Source organism: Pseudorca crassidens, chromosome 1, assembly GCF_039906515.1.
Source record: "Pseudorca crassidens isolate mPseCra1 chromosome 1, mPseCra1.hap1, whole genome shotgun sequence".
Classification (NCBI taxonomy): domain Eukaryota; kingdom Metazoa; phylum Chordata; class Mammalia; order Artiodactyla; family Delphinidae; genus Pseudorca; species Pseudorca crassidens.
Window position 1 is genome coordinate 55,085,771 of NC_090296.1, and position 18,947 is coordinate 55,104,717.

Consider the following 18,947-nt stretch of genomic DNA (forward strand, 5'->3'; position numbering starts at 1 on the left):
GAGTGACCATATTTCCAAGGTGAATATGGCAATTTATAAACAAGGCTAATATGAAATTGTTATCCATAAATGAAAAATAATCTATGGTTTTTAGGATACACCATTTTTATGAAAAACTTAATTTTCAAGAGAAATATGACAACATAGAAGAATTAAAATTTTAACTAGTGGATGATAAAGTTCTATTCACTTCCTTTAAGTATTCTCCTAATTGGAAAACAACTTAAGAGTATATTCTAGGGCTTCCCTGGTGGCGCGGTGGTTGAGAATCCGCCTGCCAATGCAGGGGACATGGGTTCAAGCCCTGGTCCAGGAAGATCCCACATGCCGCAGAGCAACTAAGCCCATGTGCCACAACTACTGAGCCCACGAGCCACAACGCCTGGAGCCCTGAAGCTCCTGAAGCCCATGCGCCTAGAGCCCGTGCTCCACAACAAGAGAAGCCACCACAATGAGAAGCCAGCGCACCGCAACAAAGAGTAGCCCCCACTCACCGCAACTAGAGAAAGCCCACATGCAGCAATGAAGACCCAATGCAGCCAAAAAATAAATTTAAAAAAAATTTTAAAAAGTATATTCTAATTAGCTCAAGTTAACAAAAGGATAATTTGATCAAATTAGGACTAAAAGGGATTTTGAGAATTCATTTAGCCCACCTTTCTTACTCAGGGTAGAAATTATTGCAAATAGTTCTGATGGTCCAATTTTAGAAACAAAATGAAAGCTTCATTAACAGGGATATATTTCAACACCACCACCAGGAAATTCTCCACTATATTTCTATAGTTCATACCTGTGAGAAAATGTTTATGTTGTTATGTTTCTTATGGACCATTTTGTACCGATTGTTCATCAGAGGACTTCGCACAGATTTCATGTAAATAGCTCTCATTTCAGAATCTGTGTAGAGATAAAAAAAAATTTCAAATAGCAAAATTATTTAAATGAAAACTAACACAGTATTTAACTTTGACCTATCCCAAATTCACATGATTCAAAACTTGTGGAACTATTTTACACAAAAGGTATTTAATATATATTGAAACATGTCTAAAAATAATTATTCAAAAATGCGAAGTTAGGAGTTTTGCCTTTGACAGACCATCTAGTTGGGTGATCATGGACAATTTATTTAAGCTCTCTGCCTTAGCTATCTCTCTTCTCTGATAACGAAGATTAGGAGAGTGCCTTTTCATGAGAAATAAATGTACACAAAGACCTTAGAACTGTATCTGATTTATAGAAAGCATTCTATAAAACTAAAACATAAAAAATCCAGGCAAAAAAACCCTATACTTAAAAACATCAAAAGGCACAACCAATAGTAAGTATGTTTCATAATTTTCAGTCAAGCAAAAACTAGGAAACACAGGTTTTTATTTATGCCTATCTTTTTTTTTAAGGTTATAATCAGAAATCAACTTTAATTTTTGTCTCTCATTTCCCCTTACATATTTTTGGAGTGATTAAATTAATTAACAGGTTATTTTGAGGGATAACATTGCTAATTTAATGACTATCATGCTTGGGACAAGATGTATAAGCTTTTCTTTGAATAATATTTCCCTTATCTCCATTCCATAGCTAGCTTCAACTATTAGATATTCTCCTGACTTAACTACCCACTTCTTACTCATGATAAATCCCTACAAAATTTAGTGAGATCTTTATTTCCAGTTTACTGTTTAAAAGGACTCAATCAAGGAGCTTTCAGAGATATTTTTTCGTTTGTTTTATAGATTTTTTTTTTGGTATAATGCATATACAATAAAATTCATCCTCTTTAGGGTATAGTTCTGAGTCTTGACAAATGCATAGTTATGGCAACCACTATTCTATTTGCTGTTGCTATAGTTTTACCTTTTCCAGAATGTCATATAAGTCAAAGTATATAGTATGTAACCTTTTGAATATGGCTTTTTCCACAAAGCATAATTCATGTGAGATTCGTAGGCCTATCATTTTTTAAAGTTATATAGCAAAGAGTACCTAAGAAATGAGGCTTAAAAAAAAAAAAAGGTAATGTGGATTTTGAGATTTTCTTAAAAAAAAAAAACTTTGAAATCCTACGTTTCAAACATACTGTTTCTAAATGGAGTTTCAGATCTCCCTACTCTCCATCCCAACTGCTCCACCTTCAACCTTCCCAATTGCAGCAACTAAAGTCCTTCCTGCTGCTCAAGCCCACTGACTCCCTCTTTTTCTCTCTAATCCATCAGAAAATCCCATCAGCTGTACATAGCCAGAATCCAATCTTTCTCACCCTCACACTGCCCCCACCTTGGTAGAAGCCACTAACATTCCTTGATTAGATTACTGCGATGGCCTCCTAAATGGTCTCTTTTTCCACCTTTGCTCCCAAATAGACTGTTCTCAACACAGAAGCTAGAGCTATACTACTTAATATGAGCTGGCTGCTCATTCATTACTCTCTGATCTCACTTGCAACTACTTCCCTTCTCACTCATTCAATTCCAGTCACAATGCTATTCCCTTGAACAAGCCAGGCACACTCCTGCTTCAGAGCCTTCACATTGGTTGTCATCTTTGCATCAACATTCTCCCACCAGATTATACAATACTACAGACCTGCAAAAGAAACCTTATTCTGCAAATCATATCAGTATCGGCGACATGGTACCGATAATTTTGTATTTAAAGCCTTTTTTCTTTAAAGTCACGGACCTTGGGAAACTTTGCTGTTTCAAATCATATCAGGCACTGCAGGAGCAGAATAATGGCAAGATTTGTGAAGGATAAGAATACAGAAGAGCCCACCACAATCTTTCCCATTTCTATTAAAGCCAATCTGAATCATCTGCTCTTAATATATTGTATAGAAGACCTGCTCAAGCATTGTTTGGGGAGACTGTTTTCTAAAAGTAGATCTCCCTTACCTTAGCAAATTTAATAAATTTAGCTTTGTGTCTCAGCTGGTTTTAAATTTAGCTTTGTGTCACACTGCTGGATTCCTCATCTCCTTCTAGTCTTTGATTAAATGTCACCTTCTCAATGTGGGCTACCCCTAATTACCTTACTTAAATTTGCAGCTTATCTGTTAATACCCCTAACTTCTGCCACTCCAAATCTTCATCTTACTCAACTCTTTCTGTTTTTCTGTAAAGTTTTCATCTTACACTAAATAATTTAGTTATTATGTATATTGCTTGTGTTCTTCCATTCAAATGTAAGCTTCATAAGGGAAGGGGGTTTTGTCCATTTCGCTCACAGATGCAGCTTTCTCAAGAACCTTATATAGTACTGGGCACATAGTAGGCACTAAATACTTGTTTAAATGAACATCTGACATTGAGCCAACTAGGTCATTCTGGAGAGAAATAAGCAAATTAGCAGAAGCCTATAAACAATCAACTCTCACATAAAGCAAATATTAACAGAATTTGAATGAAAATGACCAAGTATTTTACACACGACAAATTTAATTCCCTTTAAAGTCAAAGTTCTTTGGAAACTGACTAGAATATTTAAGTATAACCACATTAAAGGCATTGAAAATCAAAAGAAAAAGAAGCATCATTATATCACTTACCATTTATAGCCTGTGACAGTTGAGTCTCATCATTTAAAAAGTCAAGTAATGAGGAATCCTGTTCATTTTCTGACTCATCATTTTCATCTGATGAAACACATTCTGCATCTTCTTGGGAAAGTTCTGCTTCATCATCTAAAAACTTCCTAGCTACAAGCTAAGATAAATGAGAAAAAAGGAAGATGCCTTTAAGAAAATCATTTTATTTCTTCAAATAATTGGAAACAGTTCTGGAAAATGGATTTCTTGCCAGTGCTTTTAAGATCAAAAATAATAAAAACAGAAAACTGCAAGAAGAAATAATAAAGTAGTATACCTATTTAAAATTTCTTCTTTTAATTCTGCTATGAATAAAATCAAGTACAAGTCAGCATGTCAGCTTGCTGAATGTTTCTTAATAAGCATAAAGTCTCCTGAGTCTTTCAGCTAATTAATTTTTTCCAGGAAAAATACAGTACCACAGAAAGACTGATCAGACAAAAAGGTGCTGAGAATTCTTTTCCAAGAATGTGAATATTGGATAGAGATAAGAAAAACAATATAATTATTACAAAAGCAAATATTCTAAAACTCAGATTTGTCTCTATATTTTCTTCAATTTGAATATTAAATCCTCAATACACTAAAGTTTCTTCATTTAGTCATTCAAAATAACACAACACTGCAAGATAATTTCAAAACACAAAGAGAAACTAAAATACCACACCTTAAGATTTTAATTCCAATACAAAAAGTAAAATTCGTGTCAAAATATTTTTTAATTTTGGGATTTTTTACTATAAGAAATTATAGAGAAAAATCTACTTCTGTGTAAAATCTACTGTTCTTTACTAATTAAAAAAATATATAGTATATTTATATAAAAATAAGAAACGGAAAAAAGTTTACCTTTAGGTGACTCAGTCTCTTTTGGACTTTGATGCCTCTTTTATTATGATCCTTGAAGTCTGCTGACTGTGGATCTCGTTTGCTAAAATTCTCACTCTCATCGCTAGATGATAAATCTAACTAAAATTCAATAAAATTCTTACATGAGAAAATATAATTGGAGTGTTGTATCTTAATGTGTTTCTCAAGGGTTATTGCTTCTGTTTTCATTTTTCCTTTTTAAATAGTTGACCTAACATTTTCTTGTTAGAAAAATAAAATACTCTTACAACTCAGAGCCATGTTATAAATACACAATACTTAAGAATTTAAGTTAGGTAATTCTAAGTACTAAAATAATAAATTAGGTAATATAAGTAATACGAGTATAGTATTCATTTAATTTTGTATGAAATTGAATGTATCTGATGCAAACTTGTGTTTTTAGTTTAACTCTTTCCTTTAGAAGACCCTGAAGGGCTTCACAAAAAAAAAATTAAGTCTGTAAATACAGCTATCAAAATTAGTCCAAACATACATGAGTCCTTTCAAACTAAGAAACCAATATAACAACAAATTTTGACTATGAAACCTACTATAATATCTCTTACAGAATAATATAAAACCAATCAAAAGAATCAAAAGAAATTTATCAAAATAATTTCAATTAACAGGAATAATTTTAGGTTAAAGTAGATTGAGCATCAGCATTATCAATATTTTAATTCACTTCTAGTAAGTCAATCAGACATTCTAGTTCAAGTAGCAAGTTAAAGCAATTTTTCTAATGAAGTTTTATATGCGTATACAAAGTTAATAGGGACTGACTGCATTTTCAATTAATTTTGCACAAATTATACTAGTTTGTATTAGAGAATTAAAACACACAAGATTTCCTAATCTCAAAATTTAGCTATCAGCTATAAACTGATGACAAATGAATACTATTAGCCTTAAGACCTGCCCCCCGACCCAGATTTCACATTCTCATAGTTGTCAATGCCTGCCAGACACTGTCACTTTACTATCCCACATGAACTTCAAACATGTTCAACACTGAACTTACCACTCTTTCTTGTTTTCTCTAAAGATGTGACACATCTGCAACTAGCCCAAGCCAAAACCAGAGAGTCATCGTGGACTCCTTCTTTTCCTTCTTTCAAGCCCATTCAGTAAGCAAATGAAAGAATAAGGCCTTCCAAAAACTCACCCAGATTTTTCTCCAATTTTACTTCCTGGTACTTTTTGTCTTTACAATCCAACCACAAGAGATGCTGTCTCCCCACTTTGTGTCCTTCTTTAAGCCGTTGGGGAATGCCTTCCTTTCTCCCTTCTCTTCCCTAACTGCCACAGATGCTTTAAGATTTAAGTAAGCTGTTATCTTCAAGAAGCTTGCCAGAACTCCCAAGGTCTAGGTTAAGGGTTTATCTTTTCTTATCACTTAACTTAAAAAATTATATGGAAATTATCCACTTACTATCTATCCTTCCTACTAGATTGCAGACTTAACAATACGAGGAAATAATCTTTACAGTATATCCAACATCTTACACAGTAGATGCAAAGTAGGTATTTAATCTGAATTGCTGGAGTGTACTGACAAAAATAGGAATAGTTTTTTGAAGGAGTTTAAAATTAAAATAGAAATTCCAGTCACATAGTATTTACTATCTATTTTTCTGTTAAACATATACCCATAAGATCAAACATACCTATGGTCATCTATACAGATATTTCTCTTGTAATATTTATTTCAAAAGGAATTACTATACATTATTTGTTATTTACTTACTCTGTTTGGAGGAACCCTGCGCTTTTTGACAGCATGAAGTGGAGAATCAACTTCGCTATTTTTCTGATTCTAGATAAAGTAGATAAATAAAGTAAAAAGTTAAAAAAAAATAGTTTTAAGGGGAACAAAAGGACTTCCCTGGCAGTCCTGTGGTTAAGACTCCATGCTTCCAAGGCCGAGGGTGTGGGTTCGATACCTGGTTGGGGAACTAAGATCCCACATGCCATGCGGCATGGCCAAAAAAAAAAATAAGAGGAACAAAAAACTTTATGTGATCATGTTATTGTGATTATTGAATGACTCACCTCAGGGGACTCCAAAACATTTCCTTTTGTCTTTTTACTTTTTCTTCGGAAAATCTCATCATCTTCACTTTCACTGCTTGTTAACTGTTCATCTAGAACTTATTTAAAAATAATGAATCTGGTCAACAGATTTAAGTTTATCCAACCACAACTATCTATTTTATTTATGGGCCCAATAAGAATTGTTTCTGGCAATCTCAACATTTATTCACTCTCAAACAAGATAGTTTTTTAGAAATTTGGCCCAAAAATCAGCATGGGAAAAAACAGAAAAATAAAAACAATGCCAGTGAAGAAATTAAGACATGATAACTCTTGGTAATAAACATATATTTAACTCAGGTTCAGTTTTACAAATTAACTGAAAAAAGTCCAGAAGAGTGCAAAATACAATTTTATTAGTTTTATTCATTCTAGAATTCATCTCTAAAATCTACTATAGTCTTTCTGCCCTTTGTGTCTTATTCTCTTTCTAGTTGAAGGCTACAAAACAATATATGAAAAGATTTTTTTAATGTATGTATGTACATATGTGTACATATACATATGTGTTGTGAGTAAGTGTAAAATAAAAATTGGTAGTCACCCAAATGTTGTAATTGGAACAAGACATTCATGGCTAGAAAGAATGTTAAAAAACAAAACATTCATGTGAAATCAAATCCTTCAAGTTTTCAGATACTTAAAGTTCTATTTCTGTACTTGCATAAAATTTTGACAGAAGACACCTTTTATGTGTTTTTATGAAACCTTCTATAAAAGCCCTGTGGTTGTTTTAAGATATGTTCATAAATCCTCTGATATGCCTGCTTTTCAAGAGTTGGATCATAATTCTTCTACCCTTGAGGGTGGGCCACATTTGGTCACTTGCTTCTAACAGAAGAATATAATGGAAGTGAAGGTGTGTTACTTCAGAGTCTAGGTCATAAGAGGTCTCATCCTTGCTCTCATTCTGGCCTCATTCACTCTGGAGGAAGCCAAATGCTATATAATAAGAATAGAGGAAGTAACCCAATGGAGAGGCAAACATGGCAAGAAACTGAGGCCTCTTAACCAAGGGCAATGTGATCCTCCAAGCTTATTCAAGTCTTCAGATAACTGTAGCCCTGGCCAACGACTTGACTGCAACCTCATAAAATATCCGTAGTCAGAACTCTGAGCTAAAGAGTCCAAAGAAACGGTGAAATAATATATGCTGTCCAAAGGAACAGTGAAATAATATATGTTGTTTTAAGTCATTAAGTTGTGGAGGAAATCTGTTATGCAGCAAGAGATAAATAACACAGATTTTGGTACCTGGAAATAGGGAATTACCATACCAAAACCCAAAACTGTGGACATAAATTTAGAACTAGAGAGTGGGCAGAAGCTGAAAGGATTTTTGAGGAAAGTTTTAGTGAAAGCTTGAAGAGCCTCAAAGGAATTGTTTGTAGGAAGATTAATGGCCATTTAGGAGGCCATGGGTGAGGGCTTAGAAAGAAGTAAGAAAAACCTTATTAGAAATTATAGGAAAGAGGATCCTTAATGTAGTGCCAGAAAGTTTAGCAACATTGTGGTAACACAGAAAGTAGAAAATGTACCTAATGGGACTTCCCTGGTAGTCCAGTGGTTAAGACTTCGCCTTCCAATGCAGGGGGTTTGGGTTCGATCCCTGGTCTGGGAGCTAAGATCCCACATGCCTCGTGGCCAAAAAAAAACCCAAAATGAAAATATACCTAATGAATGAGGTGATCTAAGTAAGGAGATTTCCAGACAAAATGTTTAAGGTATTACCTATGCTTCTTCCTGTTTAAGTAAAATGTGAAAGGAGAGAGAGGAACTAAAGAAAGTACTGTTAAACAGGAAACAGTTGAGACTTGCTGGTTTTGAAGATTAACAGCTTCTCCAGCTGGCAAACAATATTAAATTAAGAAATGTTCCAGGCAAAGATCTAATCTAGAAGACTGCTAAGAAGCTATTGTGCAAATGGTGCTGAAGGTATAACTGCAAATGCTTTAAGACCTCAGAAAGATCAAAGGTGGTACCTTAGAGTACCATTCAGTCAGATAAAACACCCTCCAAACATTTTAAAGATGTCTCTTACTTTTCCTCTCAAACAACAGGCCTTCTAAGAAGATTAAGGAACTATCTCTAGACATCTTTGGCTTTGGAGAAGCCAAAGGTAGAGAAGGACTTACCTCCAAAAGATTTGTGGGCACAGCTAGTGTCTAATGGAATGAACCTCAAATAAGATTCACAAGAGATCCACAAAGATTTATGAGAATTATAAGCGAAGAAAGACAGCCAGCTACAACTAAAAGGGGCAGAGACAGTACAAAATGAAAAGAGGCCTTTGGATCCCCAAATTTTCACTAAAAGGAAGCAGGCTGAGAAAACTCCACAGGTGCTACCTGTTACAAAATTGAACCGAGCTTCCAGAGTACAAAGCCAAGAACCATGGAGAATTATTAGCAGGCTTTGAGTACTAATCAAGAAACTTCCAATCTCAGCTCTGCTAGATTTTAGAATTGCTATGGACCAGAGATTCCTGTGTGCCTCCCACCACCCTCCCCCACTTTCAAATAAGCCATCTTGGAAGCAGATTCTACATGCCCAGTCAAGTCTTCAGATGAGTGCAACCCCAAGTGAAATCTTGACTATAACCCTAAGAGAAAGCCAGAACCACCCAGTTAAGCAACTCTCAAATTCCTAAACTACAGAAACTGTAAGATGTTATTTTAAGCCACTAATTTAAGGGGAGTAATTTTTTACACAGCAATAAAAAACAAATACAAACTCACAGAGTAAATTTCTCCTCACACTCTATACTAGTAAAACATCTACCCAGACAGATAAACTTAAATAAATCCTTTTTGTAGATGATCACTATATAATTCCACTCATTTTCCTTTTTTCATTATCTTCTATGGAAGCCATAGTTAAATGCAGGGCTCAGCTACAATAAGCAAGTCATTCCAGGAGGCTTTCCTTTTAACTGCTTTAGTGGTGTTTTAATCAACTATTACTGTATACATATATAACAAGGCAAATTATCCTAAGTCTTCTATTTCAGTTAAGTGGAATAATAAATACTAAGTAAATATTCCCTAATAAATTGTTCCTTAATGTATATGTATTCAGAATTATATTGCCCATGGTTAGTAGTTAAGTACAATGCTAGAAAAAAAGTTTTAATGCAAATATGACACAAAGAAAAATTATCTCACCCATTAACACAGACTTAATATAAAGGTGTTAAAGCAAATATTAAAGGATCACAGGCAACATACTTAGTAAAAATACACGTCAGAGTACCTCCAGAACTATGCAGAATAGTCAGTTTTGTTTTTTGTTTTTTGTTTTTTTTTTTTGCGGTACGCGGGCCTCTCACTGCCGCGGCCTCTCCCTTTGCGGAGCACAGGCTCCGGACGCGCAGGCTCAGCAGCCACGGCTCACGGACCCAGCCGCTGCGCGGCACGTGGGATCTTCCTGGACCGGGGCATGAACCTGCGTCCCCTGCACCGGCAGGCGGACTCTCAACCACTGCGCCACCAGGGAAGCCCCGAATAGTCAGTTTTTAAAAATCAACTGTATTTCCAGAACTTATTTTAAATAAGTTTTTATCTTAAATAAAACATTCATTAATCATGCCCTTGATGCTAATGAGAACAGATAAGAAAAAGATTTACAAAGGAAATTCTCATTTTACCCTACAACTATTCTTTTTCCTCAGCCATAAAGAATAAAATTCATAAATAGCCTGCTATAATAATCTATACACAAACTAGAGTTGGGTTCTATAACAGGATCTAAAGGATACTTAAATCATTTTAATACTAAACATCTATTTTCTGGGTTTTCTGTAGAATTAAATCACAGAAATCCAAAGATTCCTATAGATCTGCTATGGTCTTATCTCAATCTTCCAAATACAGTCTTATTTCTAAATTTTGCTATATAAATCCTCTACTTTATACTATCCCACCAAAATCTTACACTTTCCTGCTTTCCCTTTGTTTTCACCATTTTATAACATCCAAATTCCCTCCTGATTATTTTCAGCATATCCAAATCATGAATATTCCTGAGGAGCCAAAATGGAAACCTTCCTTTGAAGTCAACATTTCCAATCTAATCCAGTTCAAAATGTTTTCATCTTCTGAACCTCCTAGATGTCTGCCACCTTATTATTCACTTGGTAGTTATTTCCATGTTTTACTGGTATCTGAATGTATATGTCACACATTTGTTTGTGTTTTACAATAAAGGGCTAGAGCCAAATCTTACACTTCTACATTTCACAGTGCCTAGCATAATACCTTTCCTATGGCATACATGCCATAAGTATATGCAGATAAAATAAATACTGGATCAGTAAGCATCAATTTAAGAAATATATAGTACATCGATTACCTAATTCAATACACCATATATTGAGAAACTACATTTGAAAAATTATAGAATATAATCCAAAGTAATCATTCTAGAAAGATTTGTATTTTATAAAGATGGAATCTTACCTTTAGCAGAATGGCAGGATTGATGCAGATTGATTTGTTCCCTGCTGTTAGCCTTTTCTATAGAAAGTCCCAAATCATCAAAAGTTGAATTCAATGTTTCTTTGAAACTTTGTAGATTTATTTTTCCCTTATTGGAATCTGACTTCCTAGCCATTTCTATTCTCTTCTTAGAAAATAAGTTCGCCGTGTTTGATTGAGAAAGTGGTGTACTCATAACTTTCTCTCTTACTGGCAATGAAAATTGAGAATAACCAGGAGACATAAATTCTTTATTTTTTGTTGCATTCATTGGAAAACATGCAAAAGTTGGACTCCGCTTATCTTCACTTGATGGGTTAGTAATGGTTTCACTCGTAGAACTATCAACATGGTCTCTTGATATTACTGCTTGATTTGAAACATAATTCGCACCATTTATCTCCTTAATGTCTAAACACCCTCCAGATAGATCATCTAAAATTTTATTCTTATTTGTATCTGACGCATGTTCTAGTATTTCATCATCAGTATCTGGACTACAAAATCCTAAATCAAAGGTAACAGAAAATAAATCCTTAGAGCAGTCAAAACCATATTCATCATTCTTCAGTTTTTCCTCATGTACACCTCTCAAATCTTCATGAGATTTCCATCTATTCGTATCACCGATAATTTGATCTTGGGGTTCAGAATTATTGCCTAACAAAAGTTCATCAGAAATTAAGAACTGAGAGTCCAGTGCCATTTCACTTAGAGCAGTTTTGTCTGACACACATAAAGATTTGCATTTACTGTTCAAGGGAGGAAGGTTCACATCATTACACTCTGTATTAACATCCTCAAATAATAGCAAACTCTCATCCTGATCAGTATGCAATATTGGGAGGCCACTGTTATCAACATCATGATTCTTTTCTTCAACAAAATACTTTGGAGGGCCAGTGTTCATTTGAATATGATGGTTGGATACTAAATGTTCATTTTTAATATCTTTATGTACTTTATTATAGTAACAGAAGCTTGGTTCAGCAGAAATCTTATCATTAATTGTACCATAAAGGCAACTTTTTTCAGAAGGATGAGTAATAAATTTAAGTGAACTCAATTCTAAATTCTGTTGAGAATTTATAGTTGAATTTGACATCAAACAGGTGGATTTGTCATTTTGTAAACACTCTGTGTAGGGTACAAAAAGCAAGTTCTCAAGTGCAGAACCCTTAGAAATTTCATATTCCAAATTTGAGAGTGCACTAAGAGGCGGAGGAGAATGAGATAAAAATCTCTCTACATTAGCTAGCACCTCTTTTGTTAATGAATGACAATTATAAAATTTGTCATCTGTTCTAGCTATATAAAGCTCATCCTCAAATGGAAAAAATAAGCTAGATGAAAGAGATTTCTCATCACTGAAACTGTTATAACCAGAATCTAAAAAATTTCCAGTAAATGAACTAGTAGATTTATTTGTAAACTGACAATCTGCTAATAATCCACATGACCGATTACCTACATTTTCACTGATAGCACATGTGGCAGCAACTTCATCTGTATCTGATACTCTTTTATCATTTAGTAGGTCTACCTGAAAAATATTTTTAGCAGTAGAACTGCCATCAGTATCTAAAGGCCCCATAACAACCTCCTTATGTTCTTTTTTAGGTTGATCTTTTTTCAGTTCTTTGGAAGCTTTTTTTTTTAGAGAAGCAATTTCAGTTGGTTTGATACGAATTTGTTTAAAAATTTCAGCACATTCTTCATCAGATTCCATTATTGAGAGTGATTTGCCTTGATTTATATTCTTTGTAAATGAAGATTTCTTGTTACTAGTAAAGATGCCATTGGCAAAAGGATTATATTCATTCCTGGGAGCACTAGATGTTGAGCTAACATCTTCCGTTTGTAAATAAGATTTAATTTCCAATTCATAGCTGCATTCTCCCTATAAAGAAGGAAAATGAAAAATTCATAGGAAAACAGAAAAAAAAAATTCTAAAGATGAGTTTTACTCTGCTAAAATATTTTCTAAACAATATTACATTATTCAAATGATCTTTTATACCTTAAAAACTTATTCCAAGTCAAACAAAATAGAAATGACACTACTGCAAAATTATCATAAATTATCTTTTATCAGTTAATATTTTTGTATTCCCAGTACCCAGTACATGAGAGACCCATGATAACTATTTGGAGAAAGTACAAATTAATACATAGAATATGATTATAAACACTTTTTTCACTTCTGACATTTAATTGAACAATTATTCTAATTTTCTAAAAGTAGATATTTAAGAAATTAATATATATAAATGAAAAACACACATATGTATATTAAATTTACTCTCTTGATGAAGGTAAACTAAGAACAGCTTTTGAAACATCTGAAATAATGGTACCTGTATGTCTTCTAGGCTGTAAGCTAGAATATACTGTTTTTAACAAATTTCCTAAGAACACTTCTAGTGAATTTCCAAGTCTTACTTATCTCTAAATCTAAAACTACAGTCCCCACCATCCCTGACTCATCCTTCCCTCTTGCCCATGAATGCCACTTTAGTCAGGATTCTTCTACTCTTCAGGGACTTAAGCAATTAAGTATTGCTTATTGTATTTGAATAATAAATACAGTAAATATTAATGTGAAAATGTCTGTCTCCCTGCTAGGATATATGCTCCCTATAGAAAGTTTTATCTGACTTCTTCACCAATGTAGCCACAGGGCCTAGAACAAACCATGCCATGTAGAAGGCACTAAATAAATGTGTTACTTTGATGCATAGGCTTTGCTGGGGTCCAAAAATAATTACTTTATTTACATGTATTCATGAACAACAGCTAATAAAAATAGCAGCTACAATCTATTGAGTAATTACTATGTGCCAGTTTCTATTCTAATTGCTTTATGTGTATTAAGCCACTTAATCCTCACAACAATCTTATGAAGAAAGTATTATCATTATCCCCATTTTACAGATAAAACTGAGGCACAAAGAGGTTAAGTAACTTACAGATGCACAATTAGTAAGAGGTAAAGTTGGGCTTCTAACCCAGGCATTTTGGATTTCACACTCATAATACGTTCATCATTCTGACTCTCTCAAGGAAGAATAATCAGGAAACTGCTCAAGAAATCACTAAATCTCTAAACTACCACCAGGATAAGAGACATACCAAATAACCTATATGATAGAAAACATTTATGCAGATCCCAATCTAACAATAATCCTAAATTAGCTTTACAAACAGTTTATATAAATCATTAAATGGGAATTCCCTGGAGGTCTATTGGTTAGGGCTCAATGCTTTCACTGCTGGGGCCCAGGTTCAATCCCTGGTCAGGGAATTAAGATCCTGCAAGCCATGCAGCATGGTCAAAAAAAATTTTTAAATAAAAGAAAATTTTTTAAAATCATTAAATATATCAAAATTTTACTCTGATCTATCAATATTCACAGATGACATTCTTCTAACTAGGTCTACTTCTCCTAAGACAGAAAACTAGCTCCTCACTGAGATCACAAGAAGCTATATAGAAAAACAAAAATAGTCTAGCTATGATTATTTATAATAAATACTTGTTTCTTATAATAAAGACTTCAAATTAAGAAGAATAAAGATTAAGTATTCTAGTTTCACTGGCATACCAGCAAGAGAAAGTTACAGTAGAACCCTACCTCTTCATGTCTCATTCCTTCTATCATTTGCATAATGTTTACGAAATGGTGACATCGATCTGAATGGTCGACTTGATATGTAGGTAAAGGATGATCCTGCCACAGTCTCCATTCAGAGAGAGAGAGTTGATGAATTCCAGTGGTTGGTTCTTGAGTCTTGATTAATGATAAATTTAACATAATAAAAACACACATACTCAGATTTCACACACTGATTAAAAAAATACTTAATATACAGATAGCCTACCATAAATAATTTTAATTCATTTAGGTATTTTCAACTAAAATCTCAGGAGAAAAAAGAAAATACTTTTATAAAGTACAAAGATGTCCTTTTAAACACATTTTTAAAATAACTGTTACATGTATTGCTTTTAAAATTAGAAAGAAAACAATAAATGTCATTAAAAATGAAATACACAAATAAATAAATGTTATATGAGTTACTAGTTCGCCATATTCCTGTTTATATAGTCCCATGTTAAGAGCAAATATTTAAGAAAATGTGTGGCTTCAAAATTACTATTATGCTAGATTTATATTCTATAATCAAATAAAGAGGCAGTCATAATCTCTCAGTGATACTGATCCCAATTCTTCATGCCTACTGCCATTTCTCACTTTCCCTGTTAGTGAATAAAATACAAATTCTCAAGAGCCATATATTTCTAGCCCTATAAATCTTCCCAAAGGAATCTTCCTTGAGGTTGTTTTTCTAGTTCTCTAGGTTCACATGTAACCTTTGCTCAATTCTCTTGACTTTCATTAAGTTCATCAATAATTTGTTCATAGTAAACAAAATAAACAAATCTAAGATCCAATTTAAAGTTTTACTGTAATTTCAAAACAAAAATTGAAAACAAGTTTGTACAAAGATGCTCATGACAGCCTAATTTTATATTAGTAATATACTGAAAATAATTCTAAAACGTGACAGGGAAAGAGCCAAATTATGGTATATTGCAGAGCAACATAACAATCATATAAATTACACCTACACAGACATGTTCATATGCAGAAAGTAATAAGAAAAGTCAGAACTTATGTAAATATATTACAGTCATGTAAAAACATATATACAATAATACAAGAAAATTAGTAGTTTTACCAAATTAGACTTTAATATTCTTTTTTACACTGCTTACATTCTTAATTTTTACATAAGTTGACATTCTGATCATGAACATTCATTCTCTTTACTTCCAAAGCTATTGCACAGTCGCTATAAAAAGCATCTGAAAACATGTTCAACTTACTGGTCTGTTCTCCTCATTCTGTAAAGATAGAAACTGAACTTGAGGCAATGTTATTTCCTTAATTTCATCAGTGTCTCTTAATCTATATCGTCTGTTCCATAATTTAAATTCTTCTTCTGATAAGAACCAATCATTCTTTGAATTACTCTGCCTCATTCCTATAAGTTTAAAAAATAATTGAAAAGAGGTTTAAAAAAATCTGCCAGGCAAACACAAAATATATGACATCAACTCAAACGCTCTACCTGTTTATGTCTACTCATCTCTGCTAAACCACTGATTCTATACCTTAAAATTAGTGTTCTTCATATAAAAACTCTGGTTATCACTTCCTGCTTCTACATATCTCCTAAACTTCTCTCACCTCTTTGAAAGTACTAGTGCACCCTTCCATCTAGAGCTAACCTTTGGTAATGACTTTATTATCAAAACATCATCAGGCAGCTAGGCTCTCAGTCCTGGTTTCTTTTGGACTCTCTCCATTTTGTTGTCTAAGACCTGGCAGGAAACAGATAACTCACAGATGAAAACTAGTATGATTCTAGCATAACATTATCGGAAAAGTTATCTGAAACTGGTGTGGGGGTGGGGGAGATGCCAAGACTAAAGTCTTAAATGGGGTGGGGGGGGTTGAAAGGGGATAGGAAAGACCTACTGCTTTAAATAATGACATAATAATATACTTTTTAAAAAATGTATCGTAAATTAACCCTTTTTTAAATTTCCATAATCTTTATGAAGGAAAACAATCACCAACATGGAAAGGATAAAAAATACAAACCTATAACTCTGGTCCCAATACAGATGAGGGCAGAAAAAAAAAAAATCAGAAAGACTACTGAATTAGGAATCAGGAAGCTTCTGTCTTAGCTAGTCCCAAATATTATATAGAAAGCTTTTATAAAATAAGGGGTTTGAACTAGGTGATCTCTCAGGTCCCTTTCAGATTTAGCAATCTGAGGCGCTAAGGCTTTTGAAGTAGAAAGGTATTCCATTCTCCTAGTCACTTTAAATAAACTCAGACCTCTAAGCCCAAATTAATTATATACTAATACACAGAAGATGACATTCATACACACTATCTTGGCAAGATGAATCACTGACACTTGAAAAATCAGAGAAAACGGAAGGAAAAAAGCACAGAAAAATGAACATGGGCTAACATTATCTCAACTTTTAAAAAAGGACAGGTTCTAGACTTTTACCATCCATCCCTAGTAACATTTTATAAACAATCATTAAACATATACATTTATAAAAATAAAATGATCACTAAGAAAAATGTATGCCAACCTAATCAAGTTTTTTTTTTTGTTTTTTTTTTTTTGCGGTACGCGGGCCTCTCACTGTTGTGGCCTCTCCCGTTCCGGAGCACAGGCTCCGGACGCACAGGCTCAGCGGCCATGGCCCACGGGCCCAGCCGCTCCACGGCATGTGGGATCTTCCCAGACTGGGGCACAAACCCATGTCCCCTGCATCGGCAGGCGGACTCTCAACCACTGCACCACCAGGGAAGCCCCCTAATCAAGTTTTTTAATAAATTCAAGAGAATTCAAAATACATACTATCTTTTCATTTTAACCCAAAATTTAGCAAAGTCTTGTAAAATGACAGGTATATTCCTATTAAGTGGATTTGCATTAGGTTTAATAGGCATATCCGAAAAGCACTGATTAATGGCTCTGAGTTAAGGGAAAGAACATTAACAAATTTAAGTAAGTCCTAAGCAGGTGCCTAGGAGGGAAAGAACTTTGAAACTTCACGGTAATGAAAACCAGTAGAACAATCAGTTGAACAAACCTGAGAGGTACTGTCTTCAAATACATAAAGAACTGCCACCTACGTAAACCAAAGATCAAATCCACTCTTTGCGTCTAGAAGCTGTTGGCAAAGAAAGTCGCCTGCCATTTCAGTAAACAAAGGATGATGGGGCCATCAAGCCATCAGCCACTGCAGCTGCCCCCAAGGGGGTTTCAGCATGGAGAAAAACAGGATACTGGCCCCAGATAGTTAAGATGTATATCAAAGGTAAAATTTTAATGAGCCCAAACTCTTGCATCTTCCCATACATAAAAAAGCACTAAAATCATTAACTTGAGACGTCTGTTTTTTGTGATTAGCAGTAATCTTTTGATGCTCAACTACTAGGGTTCTTTTTCAGCAAAAACTCCTATATATCCTGGCTCCTCCTATACCTCTTTGGACCAGTCCCTCAGAGCTGTCTGAGAGGCTGCCTTCCTGGGCTACAGTCCTCAGTAATACCCCAAATAAAACATAATTCTCAACTTTTACATTGTGCGTTCTTTTTCAGTTGGCAAAGCCAAAACTAAATCAATGAGCAAAAGGTACAAAGCCAGATTGTTTTTTTCAACAGAGGGATTTCTTCTATACGGACTATTCAACAATGGAATGAACCCTCATAAAAGAATACTATTTCCATTAACAAAGATGTTCAAGTTGAGGCTGGATATACATTTAACAAGAATGCTACAGAAAACATCCCTACCTTGGTAAGTAATTGGACCAGATGACCCCCAAGATTTCTTCCAAATCTTAGAATATAATTACATGATTTTATGATTCTTTAAAAGCTTACCTTAAAGATTAAATAAAATTTTTAAAAAAAGTTTTTGTTTCTCATTTTTATAGTGCTAACAGTTCCAGATATTTTCTTGATATCACCAAAATCTCTGCAGTTCTTAAGCTAGCACTCTCATTACTATGCTCCCTGGCACCAAAGTATTTTTTTCTTACTGATTCAATATCACCAACAACTTAGTCTAACTTCACCACTATCTGGTGTAACAATAAATTGAAAAAAAGGGGGGGGGGATTTCCCTGATGGTCCAGTGGTTAAGAATCCGCCTTCCAATGCAGGGGATGCGGGTTCAATCCCTGGTTGGGGAACTAAGATCCCACATGCCGCAGGGCAACTAAGCCTGCACACCGCAACTACTGAGCCCGTGTGCTCTAGAGCCCGCATTCCACAACCAGAGAGAAGCCTGCACGCTGCAACGAAAGATCC

At 34.2% G+C, this 18,947-nt stretch overlaps 1 protein-coding gene across 4 annotated transcripts in view; it reads right to left on the bottom strand.

Annotated features, from left to right (window-relative positions):
- The window catches only part of FANCM (FA complementation group M), a 56,509-nt gene that overhangs the window by 11,292 nt on the left and 26,270 nt on the right, over window positions 1-18,947 (bottom strand). For 3 of the 4 annotated variants that reach the window (XM_067736940.1, XM_067736919.1, XM_067736912.1), the window contains 8 exons: window positions 15,923-16,080; window positions 14,667-14,822; window positions 11,014-12,931; window positions 6,515-6,612; window positions 6,210-6,278; window positions 4,439-4,558; window positions 3,551-3,707; window positions 794-900 (listed from right to left, as the gene is read on the bottom strand). In XM_067736940.1, the coding sequence (XP_067593041.1) occupies window positions 794-900; window positions 3,551-3,707; window positions 4,439-4,558; window positions 6,210-6,278; window positions 6,515-6,612; window positions 11,014-12,931; window positions 14,667-14,822; window positions 15,923-16,080 (2,783 nt within the window). The remainder of the gene's footprint in view (window positions 1-793; window positions 901-3,550; window positions 3,708-4,438; window positions 4,559-6,209; window positions 6,279-6,514; window positions 6,613-11,013; window positions 12,932-14,666; window positions 14,823-15,922; window positions 16,081-18,947) is intronic. The other variant, XM_067736929.1, reaches the window with a different exon arrangement.